Genomic DNA, 17397 nt, shown 5'->3' on the forward strand with positions numbered 1-17397 from the left:
TAATGTCTTGAAAGACTCAACTCATGACCCACAAAATCACAGGATGAGCCAAGGCCTCTCTCTATCTATTGCTGAAGCCTGAAGATGCTGTTTCTAATAGGCTGATGGTAAAAATATCTCCATCCACATAAATGGTGTCATTGACATACAGCATAGTTGCACTGCCACAAGAAAAGCACCAAAACAAAATTATAACTCCTAAATTTCATCATGATAATGACATGCTTGAGATGTAAAAACTGGCATGGCTAGTCAGTTTGAACTTATAATCTGCTTTATGATGGCATCAAATGCTACTTAGGGTGTGAGAAAGGTTAAATGGTGGTTACATGGGAACTTAGATTATAGCAATTCAGGGGTATTATCTTTGCTGTTTGGATGAAGATGTTGCCATAATTTTTATCGGTACTAGAATGAGCAAATGATATATAGCGCACGTCACAATCATTGGAATATCTATTTTGGACACCTACTTGCGGCAAGTGGTAATGTAAATGTCATGATAGAGAACCTCCCAAGGAAGGTTCACTGTCTTGGTATTGGATCCCGTATAGGTATCGTGCTGTTACAATGTCGGTATGCTTGGTTTGGTTTGGTACTGGTATGATATGGTATGCTTGGTATGGGGCGGTATGCACTGGTACAACCAACCTTGGTCCCAAGTGTACGTTCTCCTTGTCCATGATGTTATGCCATTCAAAATGCTAAAAACTGTCTTGATGAAATTGGGACTTACAGTTAACAGTAAACACTAATGGCCGCAAGGAATGACTGAAGCTTGAAAAATAGACATCAGTCAGAAACCAAGCAAAGTGATCATAGGTAGATTTGGCTGTGATGGGCGTGGGTGGCAAAAGATTTATAAAATGAGTGTGATTGGACAAGATCATGGAAGAAAACAAGGAGTGCCTCTAAAATATGATTTGTCTTGAAAAAGATAGGAGAACTTGTGGATTGAGGAATGCTTGTTCTGTAATAAGAAGCCTCAGAGAGTGTGCGTGAGTGATAGGAGAACAAATAAAGAATGGCTTCAAAAAAACTCATGGAGTAGGTGGGGCTATAAGGAGATCCATAAAAGATAAAAAATGATCAATAGTGGAATTTAAGGGACTCCCTGATCCATAGATAATGTGCGATGCATAAACATGGGGTAGAGGAATTATGATATTGATAGAGAAGTGCATTTAACTGACTAGAAATGAGCTTAGAGCATTCATTCGGAGGAAGAGGAACAAAGTAGGTGCAACCAAAGAAGTGGAAATGCTTGCAAGCAGGAGGAATATAGGTGCTTATAGGGCATGCACAGTGTAAGGACTAAAATAGGGAGCATAATTAAGGAGATAGTGGCTGTCTAGTAGTTGTAGTCTGCTGCCTAGGGTGTTTCAGTCACTTTGAAAACTCTCCAAAGTCACGCCGTTGCTCACACCTGCTTCCTAACACTTTATCTCCATATAACATTTAATATCTTGTACTGTTGTAGGTATATTGTTAAAATAGATCTTAGTTCAACAACAAACGTATATGCATTCTCTGCTTTTTCTGAATCCCACTTCATGCATTTCGTTCTAAAGCAATAATAATTTGAGTCATGATAATTACTGTTATTTTATGCACAAAAATTTTTAGTGCTTCCATAATCTAAATTAAAGTTTCAGTTCTTTAATCCCGCACAAGCTCCAGATTATGGCAACTTAGATTGCAGCCTAAAACTTGCTAGGTATTTAAACTGAAATAAGTGTCAGCAACAACTGGCTAGAAAGTGATGATGCTTCATATCAGATGCATCATCTGGCTTGAGACTCTATAACCGATGAGTGCGATGAGAAAACCATGTTGCCAGTCTTGGAGCAAGGATTATCACATACATTATAGAAACAAACGGCTTTATTGGGCTTGAGCATGACAATCAGATTTTCTTTAATGCGGAAATATTGGATTGTTGACAAACAAGATGGGCCCAATAAAAATGTGGGCAGTTAATAAGAATGAAAAAGGTGATCTTTGCTGAATAACCATTCATCTTAAGGACAACTGCCCAAAAAACATAGAGCATATTTAGTCTTCTGGGGAACAAATAACCTCTGATCACCTAAATTCTATGATAAGATACATTCTGATGGTGAAAATTGAAATACATGTGTGAAGGTATGCTTGAGTAGTGTGGGAAGTGAGGATCACATTATGGTGGAGATTGGATATTGGGTGCACAAATCTTGCAGTGACTTTTGAACTGTTCATAATGAGCCTGAGGTAATGCCGATGACTCTGATAGCATGAAAATTGGGGTGCAACTGTGCAAGTATTGGATGGTTTCTCATGCAATGCGCTAATCCGCTAAGGTAATGCTACCCATATAAAACAATAGGTCATGGCCCTGTCGTCTCCACAGCACATGTAGAAGAATGATAGAAAAGTTTAAATGTTTATCTAAAATTTGTTTCCTTTAGTTCTAGCATGTATTTTTTTAATGTGGTTGTACTTTTCAGGATAATTATTAAAGACATGTCATTTTAATAAGAATGAGTATTATTAATAGTAAATAATGGAAAATAAGAAAATAATAAAATAAAGAACATGGCCTTTACAATAAGTAAAAGTTCTTTGTAAAAGTTGATTATACTGATGTTCTATGTCACTTCTGATTTCTAACTATTGGAATGTGTTTGCATGCATTAACAAAGAAGAATATAAAAGGGAAAAACATGACATTGTTACCTATGAGGCTGGCATGATCCTCCTGAACATGCTCCTGCCATCATTTTGGTTCTTCAGCAGGCTGAGGAAAATGCTTATTTATCTTTTAGCGATGCCTAAAAAAATTGTATTCCGTGTTCAATATTTCTTGCGTCTTCTTACTGAAGACTTGTTAATTTTTATTACAGTTCACCTGAAGGCATACTTATGGAAGGTTGTACTACTTTATATTGTTCTCTTCCTTCTTGCTCAAGTCAGTATCATTTTAGGTTGAGTTGTTTGTGACTTCTACTGATTTTTTTCTCCAGAGATTACTTTGGGATTATTCAAAATGGTTACAGTCTAAGATTGCTGATGAAGGGAAGCTGTATATGGAATGCTTCAACAAACAATGTCAGGCTTTAGGCAATGTGAAGGGAATGGGTCTTTCAGAACCATATGGACTCCTTGTTAATGAAGAGGAGCTCTGTATGAAGGTGATAGAAAAGTTCAATGCTAGCACTGCTGCAAGACTTATCGAAAAAGAAGTTCGTGAAGTGGTGAGTTAACTATTAGCTAAAGTTTATAACCAAGGAACCCTGAATGAGCTATTATTTTTTCTTTCTCATTCTGCGGTTCATTCTCTTAGTAAATATCTCTATATGTATTGAACTAAGCTACCAATGCTTACTAAGGCAATTGTTGTTGAGCCTGATGTATATTATTGACCCTTTGCCTATCAGCTTAAGCTTTTGAGGTTAACTAGTTAGTCAATATTAGTAACAGAGCTTAGGTTTGCTGGAGATATGAGATCAAATCCCCTCCAGTTCAGTTATTTATTTATTCCTCATTATATGTTATTCTGACTCTAGTTTATCCTGCCTTCATTAACCCTCCATGTGCATGGTCCATAATGCACGTTAACGGTGATGTTAATCTTGACATAAATTGTTAACTCTTTTCCTATCAGCTTAAGCTTTTGAGATGAATTGGTTAGCTAACAACTACATTTTTTTTGTACCCTTGCAATTTAGATATTTTCTTCTAGGACATTTGTTTCTATTTTGGTTATTTGTTCTCGCCTGTTTGGGTCATTAAATCTACATGTATAAAAAAAAAAAAAATGCACATCCAAAAGATTTGAGTTAGGTTCTGGTATTGAAGTTGCATTTTGAAAGTCCTCATACTTTTTTCTATATAAACTTTTATGCCCTGATTTAAAATCCATTAGTTTTGGTAGAGTTTCAGCCAATTTTGGATAACTATGTGATTTGAGCTGATATAAGCTAAGCTGGAAGTAGTTAAAACTGGCTGAAACGACCAAAATTAATTGTTAAAAGAATAGTGAGCAGCGAGCAAAAAATAAGACAAATATGAGCACTATACTTTTCATTGAATTTTAATCTGAAATTAGAAATATAAATTTTGGTATAGATATGCTTAAGCACTTGTAGTTACATATATGGTTGATATGTTTCATGAATACAGCAACTATGGGCACTATAATTTCTTAACATTTTCCATATCATTTTTTCCTTCATATTCTAAATTTAAAGATAGTGGAAAAATCTAGAGAATCTCTATAAAAAATTATCAACTATGACACTAAAAATGGAACATGATATATGACACTCAGTAATAACATGAAACATGTTTTTGTTGACATGTAATTTTATTATTACTGCTATTTTTTCCTTATTCTGAAGCCAGCAAAATTATACACAGATATTATCCAAAAGAATGCATTCATATTTCAAAATGTGGATGTAATTTGTTTTCTAGCTTGTTTTAATTTGGTAGTGGTTTTTTTGAATATTTTTTTTTAACCTTTCAGCAGAAACTGTAAAACTTGGAGCGGAACTGCCAAAAGTGCAGAAACTAAAGTTCTGAGAAAAGGGATGGAACTGAAACCAATATCTCAGACCTTGAATTTATTCTTTCCTTAGACTCGGCGAAGATTAACTCTGCAAGACATGACAATTCACAAATAGATGATTGTGGAAGCCACTATTAATTTTTCATAACAAATTGAAAAAATGAACTTTTATGCTTGTTGATTGCGGTCACAGAAGGTGCTTTGGATGACACGACTAACAGCTTAAAATTTGTGCTTGTCATGGGAAAATTCTCTTCAAAATTCAGCTTTGTATAATACAGGCCAGGTCTCCATTTTAGTTTCCTCTAACATTTCTGCTTCCTATTACCAATGTCCTGACTTTTTCCCCTTGGCTAGGAAGACAACCATTTTATTGCTCGTAAAATTGGCATTTGGTTAAATTACTAGTTTATTTCTACATTTCTAGAAAATTTAGCTAGAAGTTATCCACATGGAATCTTTCTATAAGATAATCTATGGAAGATGCCATACTTTTTTCCTTTTCTTCCGCTCAGGTGACTAAGCATGCTACCACTGACTGTAATGTTGGCTAGAGCTTGTAATTAGAGTTTGTTGGCCTCATTCATAGGAATTGGAGGGGATGGTAATCTAAGATTGTTGTGGATTTCAACGAGTCAATAAGGAAGATGGGAATGATAGTATTTTGTCTAACATTTAAGATTTATTAGTTTCTAGTTTCCTTTGTTTTAGTTAAGTGTCTTAGCTCTTTGTTGAATCCAAAAAGAATGCACTAAGATTGAGGATGAGATGGGTTATGCACCACCAATTTCCCTTTTGCATACTGATTTTCTCACAGAAATGATGCAAGTTACTGTTTAAGTTCTTTTCTAAGAACCCCAAAATTATATTTTCTGGATGTAGCAAATGATTGTACCATGGAGTGAATTGCAAGGCTATCTACAATAACAATGATTGTAGGAAAATCTTGTCTTTGTGCTTTACGGGGTAACAGTAACAGTTCTGTTATATGGCTAGGGAGAAAGGCCCACTGATCATTATTTCAGAAATACTCAAACACTTGACATCTGGAGTTTATCATGGCCTGTTCCTAAACGGATTCTTAATCTTATCAATGTGGAACATGCCCAACTTAAAATGTTGACTCTTCATGTAGTACTTTTATTGTTAGTTCGGTTAAACCACTGCTTTAATATTTACCATGGTCTCAAAAACCACCGGAATGGGACGATACAATTGGTACCATGGTACGCCGTACCGAACCGGACGGTACGGGGCATACTGTACCGTATCGGTATATGGTATCGGTATGCTGAGCAAGCCCCGTACCGACACAATGATAGCCTGGTATTGGTGTGGACCTTGGTGCCGAGATGGCATACTTTGATCGGTACCTTATTGTTCTGGCATGAAACCAACACCAGTACGGATGCCGAGACGCCAAAATTCTATACCAGTTGTACTAATATGTACCGGTGTAATAATGGTACCGTATTGGTGGGTGCCAATAGTTTTTGTTCTTTTTGAATCTATCAAGTTTGATATGTACCATCAGTACCGCTGCAATACCATTTCAATAAAAAATAGTACGGGTTTGGTACTGGTATTTAAAACCTTGATATTCACTTTTTATAATGAAGAGAGTTTCTTAATACAATATCAAGTTTAAGCAATTGCCATTTTATAATTATCTTAAATAATGAGGTTAATTCTTTTGATGTTGATTGTATTGACGATGTCTTACCTACTCATCTAGTTACGTGTATGAACTATTTTATTTTCTGTTTATTAGATCAGAAACTGATTAATCATATTTGCACAGGTTTTAGGAACTTTTGGTGGGCTAGGGGCAGCAGGACTTTCTGCTTCTCTCCTGACATCTGTACTACCAACCACAGTGGAAGATCTTATTGCTCTTTCTTTTTGTTCTGCTGGCGGGTAAATATGAATTTTCCTCTAGTTTTCTTGTGAACTTTATTTTCCTCTAGTTTTCTCGTGAACTTTACGACGCTATCTTAGAATTGAGCTAACTATTTAAATTTATATGTTCACATTTTGATCGATGCTGACATAAGCTGAATTGTTAGCAAATCGTAGAACTTCCCACATTTGAAGGTTAAAAAATTATAAACAATTCGCATATGGATAATGCAATATGTCCATGTTCAACTTGGAAAAAGAATTTTCTTTTGCATAAAAATGCAAATAATGATGACTACCAAATATGTTTCCTGTGTAGAGACAAGTGAAAATAAAAGCAAAAACAAATATGTTTTCTTATTTTCACCTATCCTAGTACTACTCTTATTCAAGCATGCTTAATTGTAGAGCTTTAATGGGATCCGGTACTCTAATGCTGGTATGGTCACCCCCCCCCCCTCTCAAAAAAATAGACAAAGAAAAAAGAAACAATGTTGGTCCTATACCGACACAAGAAATTGCAACGTGAATCAAATGCAAATAAAATATTTATTTAATTGGACAAGATTTTTGTGGAAGGAAATGAACTTGAGCCTAGAAACTTTGTTTTAAACGAAACCTATAATATGTTCATGCAACGTTTCAAAAACAGCTACCGGACCTCATACCTGTTTTTTGTCTAAACATTAATAGGATTGGGTATCGATGCATGATACAGGACCGTCTTGTACCAGTACACTGTGTATTGGTGCCGGAAATCAGCTGGAACTGTACAGTACCATTTGTACCATCCTTTTCTGGCAGTATTTGAAACCTTGAGTTCATGCAACATTTGAACAACTTAAAGATATAAACTTTATCTGAGATCATGTATAATTGTTGTGTAAATACACTATATGAATGAGCCATCTCCCTCCATTATTGCATTGAACTGTACGGTACCATTTGTACCATCCTTTTATGGCAGTATTTGAAACCTTGAGTTCATGCGACATTTGAAAAACTTAAACATATAAACTTTATCTGAGATCATATATAATTGTTGTGTAAATACGCTATATGAATGCGCCATCTCCCTCCATTATTGCATTAATGCGACAATGTAGTAGATGCGCGAGTTAAAGAGTGTGACTTTGTCAAGAAATTAGAGCTGGTCTATTAAAAACATCTTGCAAGTAAAGTTTCCTAAATAGATAGTGGTGATAAGTGAAACATATCATGCATGCAATGCATGAATATTTACATGCATGCGTGTGTATCACCATGGAATATGAATCGCTACCTATCGGAATGATGATTTATTTATCAAAATAAACCTGCATAGGTTATCAAGTGAGTTATGCTGTCAAGGTCTCAAAGGCAGATCGCATTGACAAGAATTGACAAAGGTATTATCCATTATCCATGATGTAACTGTACCCTGCTTTATCAGTCAACCATGCAGTATGTCTCTATAGTTGACAAGGTAGCCAATAATAGACTCAAGGTCCATCTTGTTACCAGCCGAATTGGCTGAATAGGCATGAAGCTGAAGTAAAAAGGGGACGAGAGGAAGGTATCCTGCCATGGTGATAATTTCATCATGATATTGAGCATGTGTACTGTAAAAGATTGTAACATATGAGTAGTTAATGGAACGACAACAAACTGGCCTACATAATAAACAGGCAATTCCAGGATCAGAGTTATACAAGGCAAGCAGCCTTTTTATTTGTAATGAGGCATGAGGTTTGGTATGCATTAAGGTTTACTTAGGACTATCGGCCATCTCAAGCCCAGAAAAGTAGCAAAGAGATCAAGATCCTTCCTGTGATTCATCCAATAAAGATGCTCCCTTTAGTAAATGATTTTGGAAGTGGGCAGCAGGATAAATAGACATAGTTTAATTACGTTTACCATGAATGAAGCAGTTTCTATGGTCACCTAAGTGAATTTCTTATACCATGCCTCTATATGAGACCTTTAGTTGCCCGACAGAGATGATTGCATTTTTGATGAATAAGGAAGGCCAAGAGGACGCATATCAGCATCCTTGCAAGGATCACTATGAAACAAAAAGCTCATTATTTCTGGTGCATGTGGAGGCCAGTAGTAAATATGGAGAACTATGGAAACACTTGCTGTGAAGATATGAACCAGTAATTGACTTCCAAATCACGTTTTTTCCTACTTCCATGGCATTTGTTATCATGTAAATCATGATCAACTGTTCGGATCCTCCATCTAGACTGTCCATTGTAGATTTTCGGTTGGCAGGACAGAGGCCACAATCCTTCAGGAAGTAGAGTACTCCATCTCTGTATGTTGAAGTGGCAGATTTTGCCTGTGGCACACGGTTAATGTCGTAGGGGTTATGTTCGTGGATCACTAATTCTGCCTGATCGGTTCCTTATGAAATTGCTTGAAGAAGATGATTAGTCAATAGGTGAATCAGAAGAGATCCTGGATAGGTTAAATTAGTTGATAAAGGACCAAATGTTCATTGCATAATGAAAACATTTTTATGCAAGTGATCCTAATCACAATCTTCATGGACCACCACCAGATACTTCTTTGATCAACATTCAAAGATCCTGACGGACAAAATTTGGAGTGAAATAAGCATTGCAAGGCACAGAAAAAAGTCTTTCATGTCCATTATAGCCTTTGCAAAGACGAAGACTTTTACGCGACGTCTGTAACATTGGAACCTCCACTATCCTCATTCACTAATTTTAGCTACTTATGGCTTGAAGGAAATGTGCTGAAAATTGTTACCTCAATGTGAATTAGCTCTCCTGTGTCGGTGTTTGTGTTCTTGCTCGACAGCCTTCTTGAGATCGTAGATGCAAATGTAAATGAAAGGACCTTCGTGATGTCCACGTCAAAATCTTCAACAGTAATCTTCGCATTGTATAATATGCACCAGTTGCCTTTCTGTGGTACAGGGCATGAGCTGCCTTCAACTTGCCCCATCATCATTTTATGGATTTTAGTCTTTGCATCCGTGCCCACGGCAGAACTACTTGAAGTTTCAATTCCTATCGTAGGATCAGTTGATATGTTACCAGATATTCAAATTAGTTAAGTGTGAGAGGTATGGTATGGTTAATTAGGTCAACCAATATGGTAGATCTTTTTGATTTAGCTCAGGCTTTTCAGTTGGCAAGTAACACCTACATAACTGCACCTGGAAAATCTATTTTCTGTCTTTGGTTGGGAAAAACAGCCCATGACAATACAAATAATGCATATCTAAGGAAGATATATATTTTTATCTTGAATGTTTCATATTTTCTGTTCCAAGAGGACTTCCGTAAGCAAAACATACTTATTTTCATTAGATTTTCTTGTGGTGCTGTTGTTGTCTTTAAAATAATTGTCTGATAGCTGCCACTATTTCACTATCTTGTCATATAGGTGGTTAGCAATATCAAAATTTCCTGCCCGTCGTAAGGATGCGATAGAGAAAGTGAGAAGGGTGGCTGATAGTTTAACACGCGAAATTGAAGATGCCATGCAGAAGGATCTCCAGCATAGCACTGAGAAACTAACTCATTTTGTCGAGATCATCAGCAAGCCTTACCAAGAGGCTGCTCAGCACAGAATGGATCGATTGCTTATGACTCAAGGTGAGTTGACACATGTTGCGCAAAAACTCCAAGCTTTGAAAGTTGAGATCCAGAATCTTCATGTATCTTGAAGCAGTTCTACACTCAAAACTCTGCATAATAATATCTATTGTTTCGATTTTGAGGTCCATGAATTTTGTGGGCATTGGTTGCTTTTTTCGGTGTATGTCACCGAAGAAAAGAGTTATTGTTATGCAACGGCAAGTAGTGTTCTAGTTTGTGGTGCACCATGTTAAAGGATAGCGCATTCATGACAGGATTGTTGTAGCATTAAGTTCTATCTTTTCAATTTATCTTTGTGTAATTTTGCTTGCTCCGTGTAATCTTTGACCATACTTTACTGCCCAGAAAAACAAGTCATTTCATTGAAAATGTACATTTTTTTTTGTTTATATTCCTATTATTCAAGTATCTTGTGTTTGATGCATCAGAACAAGATTATCAAACTTTATAATGTTATGCACCTGTTACAATTATGTTATGAGCAAAATGTGATCATTATCTTGGATATCTAGCACATGAAGAAGCAAGGTTCGCTGTCTCGGTATCAGATCTCGTACTGGTATCATTCCACTACAATTTCAGTATGGAGGCTAGTTCGGCATACTGAGTGTTGATACGTCTTCTGTATTATGTACCTGTTTGCTACTGGTATAGTACTGTATGGTCAATATGTATTGGTACTGACTGTTATGGCAATTTTGTAAAGAAGTATTGTGCATGCAACATAGCTTGTTCACTCCCCTTGTGGGAGATCTCGGAATCTGATGTTCAGGGGATTTTGGAAACTAATGCAATTTTTAAGAGCAGGCTACTCATTCGCTTTTATGCGTGTTTAGGAACATTTTAAGCTGTCGTTGGGCGCAGTTTGTGGGCCAGTTGGTTCTTGTCTTTCCTGGCTGCCTGTGTATTGGGTTCGTGGGTTCTAAAGTCACCAAGGTTCTGAACCCCTCCAAAACAGGATCTCAGGCACCATTAGGAAGCATAGTAGTCCCTACAGGAATGAGGGAGAAGCTGGACCCATATTATATTCATAGAAGGTCTAGTGTTGTTAACAGTGCTAGATTTTCTGTTTTTTGGGGTGTGGTTGAAATAGCTACTGCTATAGAGAGAGAGAAGACTACTGGGACGAACTCTGTTGGTTTGGTTTTTGTGGGAAGTTATCAGCTGTCATCTTCTCTTTGCATTGGTTTTCTTGGAACTTGCAGTTATGAGTTTCTCTTAGAGCAGCCATTCTAGGGTTCTCTTTTCTGGGTATCTTTTTTGTGCTGAATTTCTCATATGTTTCACTAGGTTAAAATATTATCTTTTATTGCTTTTAGTGTTAATGATGCATGCATTATCAATGTGCAAATCACTTGAATTTATAATATGAAAAATATCTTATTATTATTAATTTAAAAATTTTAAATACCTGATAAAATATCACTAGTTATTTATGGCAATCTAGCATCCAGAAAAGTCAAATAAAGTAGATTATGATAAAACGTTGCATTTCGCTAAAATAGTATAAAAATGATATAAGAAAGAAGTAGCATCAAGCGTTTGCAAATATTTTCATGACATATTATATCTAAATAAATTAATGATTATCCATAAAACAAATAAGGCTGTTTTTTTTGACTATAATTCATAATTAGGATATCCTAGTTCTTGAATTTTTTGGTGTAAATCTGACACTGTTTATAATCATGGCGATTGAATAGGTAAGCAACCTATTGGTATTAACAAGGTTCAATGCAATAGTTATGTGGTTTCCAGATGAAATTAGGTCATTTTAGATGGATGTTTCTTGGTTAAAAAAATTATATACATATTTTTTGGTTACTTGTATATTACTGCTGAATTTACCAGTTTACAGGAAAATCACTGATTGGTTGATTGGTACCTGACCTGATCATTGTGACTTCCTGCCCATCGAATATTGCGCAATCCTCGACTGCCACATAGGACTGGTGAACGGGTAGTCTGTACAACAGTTGTTCTGTACTCTTTTTTTTTTTTTTCATTAGGTTTTTCGAGGACTTGTTTTGGCCTTGGCTAATCCAAATTCTTGAGTATGCTTTACACAAAGCTTGACTGCAATAATTACTCCAATAAAATCTCGATCTACTAATTACAGGGCACATATCTAAATAAGTTTTTATCATCAATATTTGTTAGATTGTATGTCTCCATACCTTTTTCATTGACTACTCTTTTATCAATGTCAATGAACCATTTCATCTTCCATCTATCAACAGCACATCTACAAGATGCACAAGTTTGGATTTGGGTCTCTTGATGTCAGATTTGTTCTATGTCGCACCTTTTTGTTTTTGTTGCCCAACCTTTCAAGTGTTTAGCAACCCTTTGATTTTAATTAAGTCCATGATCTCTCTCTCTCTCTTTCTCTCTTCATGAACAGACACAGAACCTACTTGGCCATTGCAGATGGAGAAAAGAAGTTACTAAGTTGTTTCTTAGCACACAAGATGACCCTGAAAAGAGTATTGCTTCATACTGAACTCTCTTTTCTGCTTATGCATCAAAGTGCATACCGGCTTCTTAGCTTTTTTAATAGGATACCAATAATAGTCCTTGTCAATGTTCATAAATCCAATAATAATTTGATTATATCAAACCAATGTTGATTCATAAGAGATGCAAATGGTTCTCCATAGTGCCAATATATATAACAACATGTCTACATATATATATATATATATATATATATATATATATATAATCTATTTTCATGGAACATTTGATGTTATCCATGAATGAATATTAGCAACCTAAGTTCTACTAAACTAACCGAGTGATCAGTAACTTCCATAATCTCAAATAATGTTATGGATGGTATCAGTGATCACCAAAATGAAAGAAAGAGGCTTTTTTTGAGGGATCACTAAGAGACTTGCATCGTTCGGTTCATGAATGACACCTTATTCCTTCTTTTTAATAATTGTGGGGACTTTGTATCAAAAAAAGAATTGTGGGGACTTCTATACCTGAAAGGATGCATGCTAAAGGCTGCCTTTGGTTGCCTCACACGTACCTTCAACCATTTTGACATGCACTAGAGCCACTTGACCTTGTAAAAGGAATGTGGTATCAGTTTAGCGTTGGCACTAATGGAAGCAAGTTGTGTTCACCTCAAAATGTATGATGACATGCAATGCACGAATCAGTAGAGATAAGGGAACTCGCACTTTTTAGAATCAGATTCAAGAATTGGCTGCCTGATTTGTGCAATAACTATTCTCTTGGACAGAAAAACAAGGAACAAATACCTTTGTAATTCCAACATATGAAGAAAGATTATACAAGAAAATGTTTGAATGGAAGAGATATGCAGTCCTAAATTGGCGTACTTCCCGTTCGATGTTTGTAAAGCTTTTCTGCTTGAAACGGACGTTCTAAACGCATATCCGTTACCACTTTCATTCCCAACTGTGATCGATAATTTCAGCAATCCCACAAGCCAATCATTTTGCTATATGACATATTTTTGAGCAAGATCAATCAAGCTGGTAAGTTAGGCAATAGCCAATAATATTCAGATAGCCTTTCCTTTGCCGAAGAAAGAGATTATTTAGTCGAGGTTGTTAGAGGATCATATTAAGCTGGTAATTTAGATGGTAATCAATAATGTTCAGCTAGCTTATTTACCATTAAAGCTTAGGGTCATGGTTGTTTTCCTAGTCCCTCATGGTTTAAAGACATGGACACTATCATCATATACTCCCTTTTGTAAGTCATGTATGAACTTGGTTGTTATAAAATAATATCTGCACTCCTTATCATCCTAAAACCAAATTTGTGGGTTTAAATTTGGAACTAGTTACCTCATTCAGATAAATTTGACAAGAAACTATCCCTATTTATAAATAAGGTGCACTTGAGCTAGTGTTTGGATCCTCTTAATTTTCAGATGAGGTTTTCAGATGATATTCTATTTTTATATAAAACCAAATTTTCCCAATAAACTTTTGCAAGATAGAGTTGGACAGCCAATAGAATTTGCCACTTAATTTAGGAATCTACAACTAAAAGTTGTAGAGGAAACTCCTGTGATATAAAGACCACCATTTTGTTCGTTTCTGGATTATCACATTGACCTTGTGACATCATTATGATTGTTCATCTGCAGGAAAGATAAACAACTTTGTCATTTTGCAGTCATAATATTTGTTACCTGTTACTTGAGGGGGATGTGGTTGTTTTGACATTCAATCTTCTTTGTTAATCTTAGGACAGTTTTATCGTTTAGAAAACAATGAGCTAGTTTTTTTTTAGTCACTTGGCTTTACTTACTTATTTATAATGGTCATTGTATAAGTTACTATTCGACTCCAAAGCAAGTACAAATACAATAAGTTGCTGTTTTATCTACAAGTTACTTTTTATTTATATGCTAGTTTTGTTATTAGAAATATAATTGGTGTTCTAGTGGCAGCAAAGATAAGTCTCTTTGCTTGAGACGACAGCATCAATGGTTGGGTTACGTGCTGTATGAAAAAGGATTGAAGTTTGCATGATGCATCTGAAGATGGTCACTTAATACTTTAGGATGCTGCAGACCGTCAACAACTGCAACTAGATTCTATCTAATACTACGTGATTGTTGGGGAGTGCATGCTTCTCTTCTATCTTGTGAAGTGACACATACTTTATAAAGAGACTAATACTACGGTTGATTGGATGAGCATATATATATATATATATATATATATATATATATGGTTAATCATATGAGAATAACTAATGTAACAAATTTCTTCAGATTTTTTTTATATTTTATTTTTTGATGGGCATGGATGTATCATTACTAGGTTGGTTTCGGAAATCCGATTTTAACCCCTCCCCCACAAAAAAAAAAAAAAAAAACAAGACCCAAGTAACCATGCGCAAACATTGGAGCTTGTCCAAATAAGCAGGATCCTCATAAACCTCCCAATCCCCATCTCCTCCCCAAAACTGATACTGCTGTAGCTCATCTCATTCATCTACATACCAACAACACCCAAGTAACCCCCCTCTTCTTCCTCCTCCTCTTCTTTCGCCTCCTCATTCTCCAACTCTCCTACTTCTATGCCGTTGGAGTGGAAAGGCTTGCCGCAGTAGAAACGAAGGCGAAGTCGACCGTCGGTCCTCTCGGCTTCCATGACGGATGGCTTGACAGGCAGTAGCAGCAGCCTGCCATTCTCCCTCCTGCTCAAGATACGAAGGCGGGACCGCCCCAACAGCGTGGTCAGCGGTGGAGGAAACCCGGTCCTCCTGCTCCCCTCCTTTCTCCTCATTGCCATTATTTCTTCTTTTGGACGTCCGGTGTGGCCGTTCTCAGCATCAGCTTCAAAGTAACCGACAGGGCATACTGCGCCGGTCTCGCAGCCTAAAGTCTCTGTGCACATTGCCAAGTTCTTCGTCCCATGGATCGTTCGCTTGGTTGCTGGAGGCGGAGAAGTCTTGGCGATGGGCCATGACATGTCTACGGCCTTTGGAGGGCTTTTCGATGGACTGGAAAAAGAGTATATGGGACTCCGTTCACCTTCACCACCACCGCCGCCACCGCCGCCGCCGCCGCCGCCACCATTATCTTTCTCCTCATTGGCTTTCTTGGATGTTGCATGATCTTTGCGGGTACAGGATGGCAGAACCCCTCTGAGGATTTGTGACTGCTTAAGTTTCGAAGGGTGGTGCCCTTGGCACACCGAGGATGGCAACAACATCGACATCGAAGGCGTGGCGAAGAAAACAGAGAACAAGAAACAGATGGAAACAGAGCAGAATAGTGCCGATCAAAGAAACAGAAGTAGACTAGTAGGAAAAAGAAGAACAAGAAGAGGAGGAAGAGGAAGAGGAAGAGGAAGAGGAGAGAGCAAACAATTCTTAGGCGAGTGCTCAGTCCTGCCACTAGTTTATATAGGGAGTGGAGAGGGTTAAAAAAATATTAATCGTGACCAACTTAAGTAAGTGAAGAGTTATCGTGAGCAAAGTTAAGTAAGTGAAGATATCCTGACGGAAAAAACGGTTAAGGGAATCATGACCAATTTAAGTAAGCGAAAACAATGAAGAGTACTCGTGACCAAACTGAAGTAAGTGAAAAAACTGAAGTAAGTGAAGATATCCTACGATGATGACTAATAGGGACCAAATTTAAGTAAGTGAAGAGATCCAGATGGTAATTTTTTTGTACATAACTGATCATAATTTAGGCAACAAGGGAATAAGGTTAGTATAAATTTAGGAACCACGTAATAACCTACATCATCTAGAATATTTTTTTTTATTTACAAAATCCTGCATTAATTTTTATTATTTTTTTTATTAGCATAATTTTTTTAATGTGATTTTATAGATCACATGACAACCGGTATCACTCATAATATTTTCTTTTGTTAGTATGGTCATATATTAGCTTATATTATTTTTTTTATATAGAGTAATGAGTATACATAATCCATGAGATGTACCAAATATGAAAAAATATAGATATAATTTTTTTCTCTTTTTTTTTGTTTTTTTTCTTCTTCTACAAATATTTTAATATGGTATCAGAGCTACTGATTTCCTAATCTGCTACCACCATCTTTTCCACCTTTGCTGTGGTCGTTGTTGTCATGTCTAGAAGCTTTGAAGACCCTTATTGTTAATCTATCGATCTCTATTTCTGGGTAAATAAGCACCCAAAGATTTATTATTTTTTGGTGGATCCGCAGATCCTCTGTGATCATTATTTTTTGGTGGATCCGCAGATTCTCTGTGAGGAAAATCTTGTCCTTGTGCTTTACAGGGTAATAGTGATAGTTCTATCATATGGCTAGGGAGAAAGGCCCATTTACTGATCATTATTTTAGAAATACTCAAACACATAACATCTGGAGTTTATCTAATCAATGTGGAACATGCCCGACTTAAAATGTTGACTCTTCATGTAGTACTTTTACTGTTAGTTCGGTTAAGCCATTGCTTTAATATTTACCATGGTCTCAAAAACCATCGGAATGGTCTCAAATATTAATTTTTGAGATGCGAAAGCGATGATGAGTAATCGTGACCAAACTTAAGTAAGTGAAGAGATTCTGACAGCAAAAACGATGATAAGTAATCATGACCAACTTAAGTAAGCAAAAATGATGTGAGTAATCGTGATCAAACTTAAGGGAAGAGATCGTGATAGCAAAAACGATGATGAATAATCGTGACCAATCGTGACCAACTTAAGTAAGCGAAAACGATGATGGGTAATCGTGACCAAACTTAAGTAAGTGAAGAGATTCTGACAACAAAAACGACAATGAGTAATCGTGACCAACTTAAGTGAAAACGATGATGAGAAATCGTAACCAAACT

At 36.4% G+C, this 17397-nt stretch overlaps 1 protein-coding gene across 1 annotated transcript in view; it reads left to right on the forward strand.

The window, feature by feature from the left end:
- LOC103702498 (probable transmembrane GTPase FZO-like, chloroplastic) overlaps positions 1-10486 on the forward strand; it is a 31429-nt gene extending 20943 nt beyond the window's left edge. Inside the window, exons 9-11 of the mRNA XM_008784952.3 lie at positions 3003-3233; positions 6351-6466; positions 9848-10486. Of these exons, the coding sequence (XP_008783174.2) occupies positions 3003-3233; positions 6351-6466; positions 9848-10130 (630 nt within the window). The 3' untranslated portion in view covers positions 10131-10486. The remainder of the gene's footprint in view (positions 1-3002; positions 3234-6350; positions 6467-9847) is intronic.
- The last annotated feature ends 6911 nt before the right edge of the window (positions 10487-17397 follow it).

The sequence above is a fragment of the Phoenix dactylifera genome, unplaced genomic scaffold (assembly GCF_009389715.1).
Source record: "Phoenix dactylifera cultivar Barhee BC4 unplaced genomic scaffold, palm_55x_up_171113_PBpolish2nd_filt_p 000026F, whole genome shotgun sequence".
In the NCBI taxonomy this organism is placed as follows: domain Eukaryota; kingdom Viridiplantae; phylum Streptophyta; class Magnoliopsida; order Arecales; family Arecaceae; genus Phoenix; species Phoenix dactylifera.